The 15983-nt window shown below is 41.9% G+C and overlaps 1 protein-coding gene across 12 annotated transcripts in view; it reads right to left on the bottom strand.

Annotated features, from left to right (window-relative positions):
* Nucleotides 1-633: 633 nt before the first annotated feature.
* The window catches only part of kiaa1217 (KIAA1217 ortholog), a 153484-nt gene continuing 138134 nt past the window's right edge, over nucleotides 634-15983 (bottom strand). For 6 of the 12 annotated variants that reach the window (XM_074693250.1, XM_074693245.1, XM_074693247.1 and 3 more), the window contains 11 exons: nucleotides 13750-13871; nucleotides 12909-13056; nucleotides 11104-11554; nucleotides 9712-9913; nucleotides 9328-9620; nucleotides 9072-9227; nucleotides 8723-8845; nucleotides 5645-5725; nucleotides 3924-5546; nucleotides 3278-3409; nucleotides 634-2262 (listed from right to left, as the gene is read on the bottom strand). In XM_074693250.1, coding sequence (XP_074549351.1) covers nucleotides 1717-2262; nucleotides 3278-3409; nucleotides 3924-5546; nucleotides 5645-5725; nucleotides 8723-8845; nucleotides 9072-9227; nucleotides 9328-9620; nucleotides 9712-9913; nucleotides 11104-11554; nucleotides 12909-13056; nucleotides 13750-13871 — 3877 coding nt within the window. In that variant the 3' untranslated portion in view covers nucleotides 634-1716. The remainder of the gene's footprint in view (nucleotides 2263-3277; nucleotides 3410-3923; nucleotides 5547-5644; nucleotides 5726-8722; nucleotides 8846-9071; nucleotides 9228-9327; nucleotides 9621-9711; nucleotides 9914-11103; nucleotides 11555-12908; nucleotides 13057-13749; nucleotides 13872-15983) is intronic. The other 6 variants (XM_074693252.1, XM_074693248.1, XM_074693246.1 and 3 more) reach the window with 6 other exon arrangements.

Here is a 15983-nt window from a genome sequence, read left to right as displayed (position 1 = left end):
GAATCAAAATTTCCAAATTAACTGAAAGAATCAATCATTATGCATGGAATTTGTCAAAAATAATTTTATCATAGATATTAAAGTCAATTCTTACCTGTGATTGTAGTTAAAATACAGACCCCTACTAATAGGTACACAAAGTGACAGCAAACCTTCAAGTGGAAGTGAGAACTGACAGCTGCTCTGTTGTGCTTTACATCTCTATTTGCATATTTACACACACACACACACACACACACACACACACACACACACACACACACACACACACACACACACACACACACACACACACACACACACACACACACACATTTTTTTAGTATCCTTTGAGGACCTCTGTAAGTTCCTTTTTCAGACTACCACTTTCCTTGTAGCTTGAATAGTGCAAAAATAAATGCACTATCAGAAGGAGGTAAAGGGTGAAATGTCCCTTTCAAAATAAGAGTCAGAGAAGTATTTTTTTTGTGCAGACTTTTAAAAATGTCCACCTAAGACAGGAATACTTGGTCCTCTGAAGTACGTATAGGCAAGAACACACACACTCCCTCAAAAATAAATCACACAGGAAACCACAAACAATTAAAAAAAAACATAAAAGCTCAGTGCATTACAAGCATGCAAGTTCTTTATTTTTTGCTACTCCAACACAGTTTTGTCTTTAGCACACTGCTCTGTTATAGTATGATTTAAAGCTTTACAAAATGAGAGAAAACCAGATATTTACAAAAATCTATCTGTGCAAACGTCATTCTTTTACACCACTCTCCTAAAGTATTCGAAAGGCATGCATACAAATAAACTTTGGTATGTTAAAAAAACTACTCATTTTCTTAGTAGAAGCGTCTATGTACACATGGTAGAACGAATTCATCACTTTTGCTTTTAGTACAATTTCTGTTTAAACAACGAGACGTGTTAACTTAAACAAATTGAGACCAGCGGTGTGAACACAGTGGTCAACACTTCAGCCACAACACTGTGCTCACAGTGCATGTAAATTCCCCTACACCCTGTGACTTGGTTAGACTGGAAGTGGGTCATTGTACAACAACTTTGGCAAATAGTCACACTAAAATGGAAACACCACATCTGTAAAAGAAATTGGCAGTTCACATGGTCAAAAAATGAGAAAATACTCTTAGAAAACAGAGGTTAATAATGAGTTTAACTTTAAAATGTCTGTATACATTATGTATACATTCATAAAAGGCATTTACAAGGGCTTTGTTTAATGTCTGGCAACATAAGAAATATAGAAGATTAAATATACTATGGTTATTCAATCTGGTTTGAAAAATAAAACAAACTTTTTACAAGGTATGTTGCGATTGTACATCGACTCTATATATTCTCTATATTCATAGTTACAGCAAGAAAAATAGATTTTCAACACCATGAGAGCACTTCAACTACAAAGTGGTCAAACTAAATATTTTTTTTAGTTCCATTACAAAATATTTTATCACAAATATCTGGAACACCTTCGCGAAAGAAGCAGAATCCGAGTGTGTTGTTTTCAAAGTTGGGAAAATGCAACTTAAAGGAGATAGAAACGATGCCAGTGTCAAAGAAAACATGGTTTTGGAGGAGTGCAGCATGTAATACTTACAAAAACACACACAAATAAAAAAAAACAACAAGCCAAAAGTATACAACATGGAACATGACCTGGTCTACCTGCTACAGAGTGAGGCCTGAGCGGCCGTATTGGGTCTAGGTAGCGTCCTTAGCTGCTGTGGCTGTTGGGATGCAGGATTTGCCGCTGCTGCCGTTGTGGGACCTGTAGCTGGTGAAGCTGGGGGTGTGTATAGTGCGGATGCTCTTTCCGCCCGGGCCCAAAGGTGTGGGCGACAGAGGGGAGGGGGTAGAGGAGGAAGAGGAGGAGGAGGAGAATGAAGAGGTGGAGGAGGAGTGCACTCGACCATTCTGAGTAGTCTGCGAGGAGAACGAGAGAGCTTTACCTGTGTGCTGTGAGGGTGCGGGGAGTTTGAGGGATCCGTTAGACAGGGAAGGGATGTGGGAGGAGGAGGAGAGGGAACCGGAACGAGGACTGTGAGAGGAGGACTTTGTCACAGAGGAAGAGGAGGAGGAGAGAGAGGAGGAGGAGGAGGGGTTAATGGGATTAGTAGCATCTGAGTTTGGTGCACACTGGGAGCTGCCTTTAGTAGAGCTAGGATAAAAAGCAGGGATTTTAGAGATGGGTATAGTCGGGGGAGTAGTTTTATGATCCCCTCCCACTCTTTTAGCACTTCCGTTAGCCTGCAAACAGAGATGCCAAAACAGAAACTGGTTGTCAAAACTGGTCAAATAAAACATAAAAAAGGTGAGACGATGTTAAAAAAAACTACAAGTTACACACATAGAAGCATACTATGACTACACAAACATTAATATTACTAAGAAATGACTAAAAAGACACAAAAACACATAAAGAAGCTCTGCTTTTAACAAAGTGAAGTGAAAAAGTGAGACAAATGAGGCGAAGAAACAACATTGGTTAGACGGCACAACAACAAGCAGGAGGGGCATCTCTTTTCAGATCTCTTACACTGTTAGACCTCTTGTAGAGGTTGTAAAGGGGGCGGAGTTATTAGGCAGAGATGCATACGAAGAGGTTTAGATGACAGGGTTAGGACTTTGAAGAGTGAGAGCAGAAAGGGAAAATGTGGGGGCAGTATTCCGCTGATGGTGCAAGATAGTGAGTCGCGGCAAGGGTCTTGAGGGTAAGGAAATGTATCACCGTGTGGTTAAGAAGCTGTGCAGTAATGTTGGGTTTTGGAGCAGAGGTGCATTGTGAGAAAGAGCCGAGCCCGAATTGTCAGTTAGGTTTGTGTTTGGGACAGAGCCGTAAGCATCCTGGGGATTTGGCAACACTGTTTAAGGAGCTCAGCTGTGATGGGATCTGGAGATGTGATGACAAACTCAGATGATGACGGGATAGGATTCCACTTTTCTTTGCCATTTTTTTCCCACTTTTGTTTTTTGTTTTGTTTAGTCACCAACACAGTGAAACCATGAGCAGTGTGGACATGCAGAAGCATACAGTACAGTGATGTTATGGGGTAACAGTCAAGAGTCAAGCATGCCTTCTCGTCAGAGCAGACTCGAGAGAAACATTAACAGATCCAGTCACTACAGTGGCTTTACTTTTTTTTAAAACACTGGACATTTCACAGCTTTGGTAGTCTTTTCTCCCTAATAACACATGCCTCATGTTTCCATCCCTATACGTTTGTTACCTCTAGTCTCTGGTAAGGCCCTACAGTAAAACTACCTGTCGGAACTGCCTCTGAGCGTCCTGCAGTTTTTGCTGTTTTCCTGCTTTGTCTGTTGTACCCGGCGACTGCCTGGACTTCGTAGACAAAGGGACGGGCATCCGACTAGTAGGGGAAGCGACACTGGTGTTCTGCAAGGGGATCCAAACGAAAAAACAGGACAAGAAATAAAACAAAAGAAAGAAAAAAAACACACCACATAGGAAGTATGAAAAATCAAGGCACTTACAGAGATTAAAGAACTTCAACATTAACACCAGTGAAAGATCATGCACCCAGTGAAAAAAAACCTTTACGTCAATACACAGTAGTACATGCATTCAAGGATTGATTCAAGGGTAAGTTAGATCAGTTTAGACATCACGAGTGTGTCTTTGATGAGTTGCCTTGCTGAAAACCTCAGTTTTAGCAATGATCTGAAGGAGAAACATGGTAGCCAGGAGCCCAGTAAAATAAAATGCCACCCCCAATCATGTCACCATGATTTCACAGAGGGAGAAGACCACAGGGGACATTTCAGATATTTCCAAGCACCTGTGGAGAGGATTAATGATTTTGTGATTCTGTGGTTAGGGTTGAAGTGAAGGTAGACTGAAAAAAAGAAGGACCCAAAGCCTCCCGGAGCAACAAGAGCTAAAGAGAGACCTGTTGTTCGGTGCTGGGGGCACTGGGAATAGTGGTGATGGTGGTGGTGGTAGTAGGGACGACTACAGGGCGAGGAAGAAGCTGAGGTTTAGTCTTCTTCAGCAGTGAATTTTTGCTTGGTACCTTAGGACCTGACGCTCTGGATGTAGGGAGAGAGGATGACCTCTTCAGCCCCAATCCTTCTGAGCTTTTCCCATTGCCCGTTTTCACCTCCTCCCCAGGGGAGCACGGTCCCATCTCACTGATAGTGGTCTCCAGCTGCTTGATGGTCTGCTCCAGGCTGTCCAGCGTCTTATAGGTGTTCTTACGGATCTCATTCGTCCTGCCCATGGAGTCAGAGCTCGGCTTCTTCGAGACAATTGAGCCTGTTTCCGTTGGTGGCTCTGCTACGGACTTTGATCGCGCAATCTCAAATCTCTTTGCCTCTTTGTGCTGCCTGATGGTTCCATCACTTTCCTCCTCGTCTTCATACACAACCACCTGCAATGTCTTCTTCCCAGACTTGGTGCCAGTTCGGATAGCCTGGGTCAGAGCCGCCAGCTGTTTCTTTGGGAACTTGAACTTGAACTTCTTCTTCCCATCCTGCTTGGCATCACCCTCTGGCTCTTGGACTCCACTGTCCGTCAGCTCTGAGGTTGACGAAGAAGATGTTGATGACAGGCTAACACGGTCCACATTACCCTGTGAAGAGACCTTTTTGCCATCAACCACCTCATCCCCTCCAGATGTTACACTCTGCCCTCCGCTTCTGTCCGTGTCTGACTCTTCGCTTTCCTCGTCGATGCGCTCTGCTGCCAGCATCCTATCCAGTTCCTCCTCACATTCAAAGATGGTGGAGAGACGCTTGTAGGCAGAGCGGATGTCCATGGGTTCATCGAAAATGATGATGACGGGCTTTTTGTTGAAGCCGTTGTCCTGTGGTTCAGTGGAATCCTCTCGATTGGCAGCGTTCCCTACAGTCACAGTCTGGACACTCCCTCTCTTGGCATTGACCAGTTCCTGGTATTCGCCACAGGACAGTGCCTGAACTTTTGTGTTCGTGATCATGAATGCTATGTTGTCAGGGGGTGGAGGGGGCTCTTCTCCTGGTAGATCTGGACTAAGACTGGCTTCCTCATTATCATCCTCACAGTTATCTTTAGGTGTTTTACTCTCCACGATGGGAGATGGATTCACTAGAGCAACAGAAGTTTTTTGCACCTCCTTAACAATCGTAGTGGTTGTGGTCGTCACAGGCTCTGGTATTGTTTTCTTAACAGTAGAAACATTTTGCTGGACAACTTTACTTTTCTTTTCAGTGTTAATTTTGTTCAGAGCTTTCCCCTTCTCCATTTCCGCACTGGTCTTCAAGGATTCAGAGCGTTTTACTTGCTTCCTTGGAAGTTTGAACGCTTTAAGTCCCACAGGTTTGGGGGAGATCGGCGGTGGTGTTACTGGGGATTTAGGTGGTGGAGGCAGTGGCTGCTGCTGCTGCGGCTGCTGCTGGCTTGAAGAATTGTCATTAACATTGACATTTGACACCTGTGATGGAGGCTGAGCAGGTTCTCTGTGTTCGGGGGTTTCCTCTGTTCCAGGCGGGGGTGGATGCTCTTTGGGGATCTGACCGGTTACATAATAAATGACCTGAGAAAGGAAGGAGCAGCTGATCAAAGTCTTTCCAGTTCTTGTGCATACATTCAAAATGCTTGAAAATGATATTAGAAGCGTAAAGTCATACATACCCCCTGGCTTTGTCTCAGAGTAGTGTTCCCGTTTTCATCTGTGTCTGGATCTTTATCCTCACGACTGGGTTCTGAGCTCTGCTAGGACAGTGTGTGAGGGAATAATATTACTGTGCAACTGGTGTGTAACTGCATACAGTGTGGGCTGCACAAATGACTCCTGGTATATGACATCATTTTTATATGCAGCTGTGATATTTCAAACTGTGCTGACAAATGCATGCAGGGAGGACTACTTTAAAAGTGCAGCTTTAATTGCAGCATTATAAGCCAGGTATAATTTTTTCTCGTCTCTTTTTGGGGCATTCACTGTGAAATTTTTATTTTTTTCAACAGTAGAATTGCTCTGTGTTTTGAGAAACTGTTTCTGGTTTCAGATGTAATTTTTTTATTAACCTTTCACATCCTGTTTCCTGTTTTGTTCATAAAATACCGGTGGCACTGTGCAAACGACTTCTTGCACTGCTTACTCATCAGTTTAATACTTGAGCTACAATTCTGGGAAAATTACCCATTGCAGAATTTTTTATCATTTATAATAGCCACAAACTTAATTAAAAAAAACAGATTCTGTGTTAAAAACAGAATGTTTTGATGTTTGCAGATCATTTTAACCATTCATTTTGCTAAAATAATGCAAAATAACCCTCCAAATGTTGAAATTACAAAATGTTATTGCTGCATGAAAACTTTGTGCTCATTTTAAATTCAATGTCATGTTTTAATACAGTTGGGGGCATGTTGCTGTCCTCACTATGCTGCATCACTTCTTCTTTCAACAACACTCTGTAAACATTTGGATACCAGATAGACCAGCTCCTGGAGTTATAAAAGTGAAATATGTCCCATTCTCACTTCATATAGGATCTTAGCTGCTCAGCAGTTTGAGGCCTCCTTTGTTGTGATTTTGTTTGTTTGTTTGTTTCAGGATGCCCTAGTTGTTCATAATAAGGGACAAGTCAGAAATGCAAGAGGACCAGTTTAGCACATGGCCCCTTCTACTACCGAGCCATGCTGTAGTAGTACATGCCGAATTTGGTTTGTTGTTGTGTGAATACACAAACAAACCAATCAAAAATGTCAGAAATGAACAAAAAGTAAAACACCTGAGATATTTCATTTGGCTGATATGTAGAAAATAAGACTAACTCTGTGCACATATTAACCTTCTTACACTGACACTGTTATTATATTGGCTAGTTTGCCAAATGTAGTTAGCAGACTAAACTTTTCTGTTTGCATTGTTTAATATAAAGTTTTAGGCCTATTATTTTTTTATATTCTTACAATAATGTGCAAAATATGCAACTATTTATAATTTTTAACTCTGGAAGGCATTTCTTAACCCCCTTAATGAGTGTTTCGTAACCACCCAGGGCACCCTGACCCCCACTTTGGGAATCACTGGTGTAAGCTATCCATTGCATGGGCACATAAAACGATGATCTGGTGTACAAAACTTTCTTAAAGGGGCTGTACGGACTGTCTGCAAAAGCTAGTGTTTTCTAGGGACTCAGTTTCCCATGAGCACTGGCACACACTGTTGTGAGGACATGATTCTTGCCAGGGGTTTATGTGTTTTGAAGCAAATGAATGGAGAGCAGATCTTTTTAACATTACTTTTCTTTGTTCAAAACAACTTCTTACTGGATAAAAAGCAACAAAGTTATGTTTTTATTAACAGTTATGTTATGCTGTTGCATGAAACAAGAAATCAAGCAACTTTTGAATTTGTAAACTATATCTAGTGCTAACCTCACCTTCATTTTAAACTCTATTTTATTGATAGACTCTCAAGTTTTAACAGATCACTGCAGAATAACTGCCGTATGTGTGCTGACATAAACATCATTACAAACATCTAAGCCCAAGTTTTAGCCTTTAGCCTACGCTCTGTCACTCTCCTGCTCTTCTGTCCTTTAACGTTTTGACAGTTCAGCTCCAGTGTATGTAATGAAATCTAGGGCTGCACGATTATCGCAATAGCAATCGCAATGTCAGCACATGCAATTCAGATTTTTCTCCATGATAACCAAGCAAGTCTGTAGACTCATCATGACACAACTTTTTTCTATTAAATCGCAAGCACAATCCCAATCACAATCGCAATCGCAATCGCAATATTGTCCACCTAATCGCAAATCGCACCTTTTCCCAAAATCGTGCAGCACTAATGAAATCCTTACATCCTTTGTGAAATTTGCCTAGGAAAGGTCTGCTGTGAAGCTCATGCAGTCTCTCACAGACTAGTGAACCTCATCTCAAAATGGGTTTAAATAATCTGCAAACACAGTGTGCCAACATTATAAGAAATGCGGTTGTACCAGCCAACTATTTTCACTTCAAGCTCTGACTAAACTAATTTGAAGTCTCAGCATCTTGTCCATGAAGCAGTTTATTTAATCACATTTATACAAATATATGACATTAAATGTGTACATTGATTAGCTTTGAGTGTGAAAATTAATAATGGGATTGTGCCAGTTATCTAGGTGTAAAGCTGGGGAAGCAAACTGAAGTAAAGTTGTGCAAAGACAAAGGAAACAGAAAAGTGATTCTTAAGAAAAGTACAAGTTGGGTAGAGTAGCATGCAAAGTGGCCAGACTGACCTCTAGTGAACCAAGTCTGCAAAAACAGGTGTCTGAAGGAAAAGTGTTGATTTTTGTATGAAGACGTGTTATTAAAGAAAGACAGAAGACGATTGAATTGCCTGTGGAATACAGCACCCAGGTCTTTATTGATTTGGAAGAAGAGGACAAGAAAAAGTTAAACCAGTGGCAGAACACATCACTGTCTGGTCCAGACACGCAAAAGACACAGCATCTTTTCAGAAGCTTCATTTTATGCAGACTTAATCCTGAAATAATCAAGTTGTGATATCCAGCAGAATCACAAGAGTGAAGGAAACTGAGGCAGCAAGGAAAGGAGCTTTTTGAAGGCAGCTGTTACAGGTTTCTCTCGGGGCCAAAGCAAGGGTGCAGAGGTTGATTAAGGGTTAAGACACAGCCAGTGATTGTTTCAGAGGGTCGGCAGAGGCAGGCAGTTAGCTGTGGAGCTGCGCGGCGATGCACATTTTACCTTTTTCTCTTTGAGGGGCAATAAGGGCCCCGGTCTGAGTTCTCTGATTTGTGGTTCAATTCGAGTAGGGGGTTCTACCAAATTTTTCACCCCTACATCCTTAACTGTGCACTTCTGGAAAACCTGAAGAGTTGGGAAAGTGAAGGGAAAGTGGGGGAGAAGGATTTTGAGGAAGAAAGAAGTTTGAGTGTCTCCACTTCACCAACCACTCCCCCAAAGCTAGAAAGTGAATCACCATGAGGAGAAGTAATAGATCACCCACTCCAAAAATGCAGAAATGAGCAGACGCAGACGCTTTTGTTGACATGAAGAGAATCTGTGTGTGTGTGAGTGTGTGTATGCATCTAACCTGGAGCTCTGCCATGATTTTGTCCCCTTCATCTTCCTCTTCTCTGGTCACAGAAGCAGTGACAGGTGGAGGGGTGGCTGGCTTCGGCTTGGTTTCTGGGGGGATCTTGGCAGGCTTGTTTTGGGGAGAGGGAGACGGAGCTTCCTCCTCAACCTCCTGGTAAAATGTATGAGACAGGAAAAAAAAAGTAAACAAATTAGAACATGAAAAAAACAAACAAAAAACCCTGTATATGAACATCTCTTATCAGACCAACCTGAGCCGATACAGACTCCTTCCTGTTTGTGTAGACCACCTCACCGGAGCGCGTGGTGGTCATGCCTGAGCTCGAGCTGTTAAAGGTCTTCCTGGGAGGAGGAGGAGGTGGTGGGGACTTGCTGGCCTTCTCAGACCCCTGCTTGGTCAAACTGTCAATGGGAGCTGGTTTAGTGGCAGTCTTGGAGGGTCTCTCCAGTGCAGGTTTGGCAGGTTTCTCCATCACAGGCTTCGGGAGCTTCTCAGGAACCTTCTTGACTGTTTTGTCAGAGGGGGGCTCAGGCTGGGTCTCTTCTGTCAAGATAAGTAAATACATTGTTTTTTATATCTGTAGGCAGCACATTGGACAATTAGTCTTCTTCATTTTATTTGGTTGGATTTGTACCTGGCTGTGGCTCCACAGGGTTGTTTTTGATGTCTGATTGCTCTCCGGTGGCCACAGGGGGCACTGCAGGGTTGTCTTCCACCTCTAGATTAGGTATGCCTTTCATCATGTTGGCCTGGGCCTCCTGCAGAATCGTCTCAAACTCCTTTCCATCGTAATGACCCATGTTCTGCCTCCTCTCCTCCCATTCCTTTTCTGCGGCCTGGCAGCAAATGACAAAAAAGGACTGTGAGAGGAGAACTATGGAAGATACTAACTCATAAAAAGTAGAGCTGCACGATTTGGGGAAAAGGTGCGATTTGCGATTAGGTGGACAATATTGCGATTGCGATTGTGCTTGCGATTTAATAAAAAAAGTTGTGTCATGATGAGTCTACACGCTTGCTTGGTTATCATGGAGAAAAATCTGAATTGCATGTGCTGACATTGCGATTGCGATTGCGATTGCGGTTGCGATAATCGTGCAGCCCTAATAAAAATTAATAGTTCTAAATTGGCTTCTATGTATGTTGCCCTGAAGCTACGGTTTATATAAAAAAACAATTTTGAGATTTCTAGCATGATAAATGTATGGAACAGGAGTCTCTTGAGAGAGTAATGTGTTAGTGAGCTTTTGGAGAGATTAGATAAGATAAGACAAACTTTTTTGTCCCTGAAGGTAAATTTGTCATGCACATAAGTGCTGCTCACATTCACTCAATCATTCATACATTCATACCAATCAACAATACACAATATAACATACAATAACTCATTTGTAGCCCAGTTTTACCTTGTACTTTAATAAAAGTACAAACACAAGAAGTGAAAGGTATGTACAGATGATTAAACTTATTTTACGGTATAATTAACCTGAAGCAGGATGGGACCATAACTTAAACCACGAAAGCAAAGCTTCCAGCTCAGGCTAGCTATTGTTAGCAAATTACCTCAAAATTTGCAAAGAAATTAAGACATTTACAATTTCACGACTAGATAACCGGACAATTCTTCGGATGTCATTGACAGACACTTTAGGCACCTCCAGCAAACACCTTATTTATTTTATCTTTGACATCATAACACTAACTGCTGTCACTTTCTGAAGTTTCTTTCAGTAACCAGGAATGCCTAAAAATCCTCACATCAATGCGGAAGTGTTGCATGCATAGAGTCCACTAGTGGTTGGCTCAAGTCATAATTACTTACTTACTACGACTTACTATTTCATAATTTTGATGTGCTATCTCATAATCATGACCTAGTGTCTTATAATCATGAGCTACCTTTTTTTATAAACATTTTCTTTTTACTGGTGGGAAACAGGCTTCCATAAAAAGTGTTGGGTCTTGTAAAAAAAATAAAAAATAAATAAAAAGGACCAGAGGGCAGCTCCTTGGCATCTGAACTTACCTCTATGGACATCGCTCTGTTTTTGCTCTTTTCCTTGCTGTTCTGCAGCTCCTCGATAACAAGACCCTGGTTGACAGGGCCGTTCCCATTAGTCGCTGGGTTCCCATTCATCTTCTTGAGGCGTGCAGGACTTGGTGGGTCCGATGCTGCCGCCTTCGGAGACTCCCGTCCTTGACTCTTCCCTGGGTTAGGACTCGGGGTTAGTGGAGGACTGGGCTGAGCCGTCAAGGCTGCAGACTGCTGGGACTGCTGCATGTGGACCGGGGAGCTCTGGACATGGTGGATGACCACCGGAGAGGAAGGCATCACCTCTGACTTGATGGTGGAGCTCTGGGGCTCCGGCTTGGCGGATGTGGGAGCTTCTGCTGCTGCTGCAGCTGCTGAGGGGCTGTTTTCCACTGGGACATTAGCCGATGAATCAGGAGCTTTCTGAGAGCTCTCAGAGACACATCTGGAGAGGGGAGGGAAACAGTATGTGTTCAAAACCACATATAGAGAGAGGGGGAAAAAGAAAAAAAGGAATCCTTTCCAATGGAGTCTTAGTTTCAGGGTCACATTAAAAGTTAACTTTTTATTTAAAAAAGTTAACTGTAACTTATTTTGACTTGATAGTCCTCTTGAATTTCCTCTAATCTCATTAAAAACATGTACAATAACACATTCACCTGGTTTTGAATCCAATGAACAATTTTGTTTTGACTGATTCTAAATAACACTCCTTGTGCACTGTGATGTATCAATATACAGATTTTTTGACACTTTGAGCCAGAGGCTTGCACGGACTTTTTGAAGGGCAGGGGCAAAAAGGAAGAAAAGGCACAGAAGGGGCACTAACTTCCATGTGTTTCATGGAACTTAGGCACATGTTTTTGCCTCAAAAGAGGGCACATTAGTGCATATTTTGGCTCTTAAGAGGGCGTTGAAGTGTGTGTTTTGGCTCTAAAGAGGACAGTAATGCGGCGTATGTGTTTTGCCGCCCAAAGTGGCAGTTTTTCCTGTTTACCCAGCAAAGAGAGCACTTCAGTGCACATTTTGGCTCCCAAGAGGGCACTTTAGAGCACTCTGACTTCCAAGAAAGCACCTTAGCACATTTGAGCTCCCAAGAGGACAGTTCAGCACGCATTTTGTCTCCCAAAAAGGTACTGGAGCATGTTTTTTCAATAATTGGGCCACAAGGGTGGGAAACTGCTCCACAGAAATGCCTTTAACCCTGTACTGATAACCTTGTATGAGAAATCTTGCATCACCTTTTGAAAAAGAAGAATGCATGCTTCTCTCTTCACCGGTGACATGTTCTGGTGTAAAATATTTGTTGACATTTTGCGATCAATTCTCCATCACTACAAAATATTATATGTTAGTGCAACAAGTCTACAATGACAAGATGAAAGCTCACGAGAAGCGTGCCTTCAGTGTCACTGGTTTAGTAACAGGGTTGACTCCCTGTCACAGAGAGCTAGCGAGCCAAACTCAAGCGAGACTTCGGTATCAGTGACATATTAAAATGGAAATGAGGCGCTGCAGTGTTCACCAAATTAATTCACTTATCGGTTCAGTGAAGGCAATGGAAGTACATCAACACACTCCTCGGTCTGCACAGAATGGCCTCTTTGATGGGATGAACTCAGTCCTGCCAGTATAATCAAACAGTACAATCTCCCACATCATAGACCCTTGAGAGGAGCTCTGCAGGGCGCTTTTTGTTTTCCATCTTCAATTCCCCCTCTCACTGACTCTCTGCCCTCCTCTCTATTTTTGTACTCTTATCTCCACTGACGTTCTTTCACCGTCTTTTCCCCTCGTACCTTCTCAGGCTGCTGAGTGTGTCCGTCAGGCTCTTGACCCTTTTCAGCATGCTGTCCAACTTATGAGGCTCCTCCTTTAAAAACTTGACCGCTTCCACTTCCACCCTGAGCACGGCTCGCATCCGGGTTTGTAAGGCTGGGAACTCTCCTGGAGGCAAATATGGAAAAAGAATTAATCAACAATTTCTACATTTTTATAAAGATTCTAGAAATATCATGTGATAGCTGCCTTTTTTCTGCAGCTAGCCTTCAAGCACTTTATATGGGCTTCATGTTTCAAGACTGGATATCATATATTTTATTCTAGTATGTATGATCATACCATGAGAGATGGGGCATGTTTACAACTGTTACAACTATTCAAGTATTTCGCTCTTCTGTTTCTCCAACATGCCTTTAAAAAAATTATCCAAAATCACATTTATCCAAAAACTCAAAATATATCTTGTCTTTGAGACAAAAGTGCAGTTTTCTGGTTAGTTTTGAGTCGAAGAGTCTGCCCCATCACACTGAAGGGGAAGGAAAATTTAACATTTCAGATAAGCTGACTGACTGATAGAGGAGGAAAAATAATTTAACTTGGTCATTTATCAAATTTATCAGGTCGGCAGCAGTGTGATATGATCTACCTGTGAAACTGTGAAATTAAAATTTAGGAAACTCTGGTAATTAAAGGAAGAGCTTTGAGTATTTTTGACACATGAAAACTGACACTGGAATGAATCCAGAACAAAGGATTTTCATCATGTTTTTTTCTTCTGTAGTGCTTTATTTCTAGTATTTACCACAAAATGAAACCTGCCAGATACAGTTTAAACTACACCATTATTTAGAAACTCACCTTTGAGACCTGCCAGAGACTCTCCAACCTTCCTCAGAGTCACCGCTCCCTCCTCCACATCCTTCAGGGTCACTACTCTGTGTGAGTCTTTCTGCAGAGAGCCCACATACTGCTCCAGATCACTGCACGGGCAACGGAAAGAAGGACAAGACTTCAGTTATAATCAGATAGTTCAAATGATTGCAGTAGCTCCTGAAAATAACACATTGAACAATATTTCTTTTTATTCTAATGTGATGTTCACATCAGGGGTCTCTTACAGCTACCACTTGATATCTATTTTATAGTGAAATCCGGCTCATTGTGGGCTTGGCCTGTCTGCTGTTGGGACCAAGGAAGAAATATCAGATTTCCAAATTGACCGTAAATGCAGCATAATTTCCACACGAATCCAAGCTGAAAAAAATAACATCTGTCTTGTCTATGTCACATGCTTGTGATAACCATAATAAACCATATATCACTGGAAAGCACAAGCTCTTAGGTTTCGAATGCAATTTGGATTTTTCTCATTGATCAAACGGTGATAGGGTTACGTTAACAACACTCCAGCCAAGGCAATAAAGTGCCTTACAGGGTTAAGGGGAATTATGTCTCATATGCAAAAAGAAAGTTGCCTTTCTTTAAGGTAGGGTCTACATGATTTTTCTTAAAAAGATGTCATGTTAACTCCCACAGGTATAATCTTGCTTAATTGTGACTTCTGGGCCTTTATACATGTGTGTCAGTGTCTGTGTCTGCCTCAAAATCTCTCCTCAGCCTGTATGTTGACGTTTTGGTTGTATCAGGATGTTTCTGGGTGGAGAGTAGGGATGGGTACCTTACACATTTGAAATGATACGGTACAGATGCCCGGTACCTAGCAATCGGTACCGGTACTCAACGGTACCAATTTTCGGTACTTTTTTGTGGTTATGTAGTAAAAAATATTAATTTGTTTAACAATAAAATATATATTTTTTACAATTTCACATATTTATTCTTCAATTTATAACCTTGAAATGCTGTGTTCATGTTCAGCATGGAAATATGCCTGCTCTTCCACTCCCTCACAGTCACAAGGATGCATTTAGGTACCTAAACACGGTACCTTTTGACTCAACACGAATCGATACCCGGTACTTTTGACACAATTCAGTCGGTACCTAAAAAAGTACCTAATTCGGTACCCATCCCTAGTGGAGAGTGAGCGTGGTTACATCAGCCAATCTTAGGGTGACCAGTGCCCAGATTGAATATGCGTGTTTATTAACAAGGGGCGGAAGCTATCTTAAGCAGCTACGACAGTGGACGTAGCATGGAGCAAGAAAAACATAACCAAAGTGAAACAAATAAAGCTTATTCCTAAACGAGGGTAAAGCTTGGCTTGACTTTCACTCACTTTCGGGCATTTGGAGAACAGCTCCGGTTGAAGAGCGATAGTAATAATTAACTTTATTTATATAGCACTTTTCAGAAAAGAGTTACAAAGTGCTTTACATCATAAAAACAAAGAGTGAAAAGAAATAGAAGAGAATAAGTAAGGTTGCTGGGCTATTGAGTATGTTCACTTGGTTGTGGTCGAAGGCAGTGGGTTTCATTGCTGCCTCCACTGATCCAAGGAGGAGGGGCCCAGCTTGAATTTGTGTTTACTACTAAGACGAAATTTCCTGCAGACCCTATCTTCAGGGAGTACAAACTCACGCATTATTCAATCAAACGTGGCGAAGTACGAAGAGATGAGCGGACACAACGAGCTGCACAGCTAAAGAAGGAGCTGTCAATGCAACAAAATGTATCCCAGAAAGGAGGAAAATCAAAGAGATTCAGTGATTCCAGATTCAGTGATGTCCATCTTTAAACCATCCTAAGGGTTTCATTGTGGTCAAGTGTGACTCAGCTGTCGGAGAAAAAGAGCTCCAAGGTGTCTGGCAACAAGCATTAGTAAAAAGTAGTTCATGTTGAGGGGTACAGTTGCTCAAACTGTTTTTTGTGAAACACCTGAAGTGGCCCCCTTGTAACAAGATCGATACCCAGTAGGCCCCAGGTAATTTGAGTTTGAGACCCTTCCTTAGTACAAACACCAGGGGGCAGAATACTATTATATATCTCGCTGATTGCAGAGCACTGTGGTTTGGGAAAAGGGGAGATCAGATTGTTAAGATCATATTTGAATTAGTTTATAAAAATTTTCCTCTATGTTTGTCCTTTTTCATTCCATCATCTACTGCAGAGTCCACTCTAACGTTTCCACA

Source organism: Halichoeres trimaculatus, unplaced genomic scaffold (genome assembly GCF_033239565.1).
Source record: "Halichoeres trimaculatus isolate MK-OKI-2021-1 unplaced genomic scaffold, fHalTri1.1 fHalTri1_scaffold_18, whole genome shotgun sequence".
Taxonomy (NCBI): domain Eukaryota; kingdom Metazoa; phylum Chordata; class Actinopteri; order Labriformes; family Labridae; genus Halichoeres; species Halichoeres trimaculatus.
This window is presented reverse-complemented; position numbering and strand designations above follow the sequence as displayed.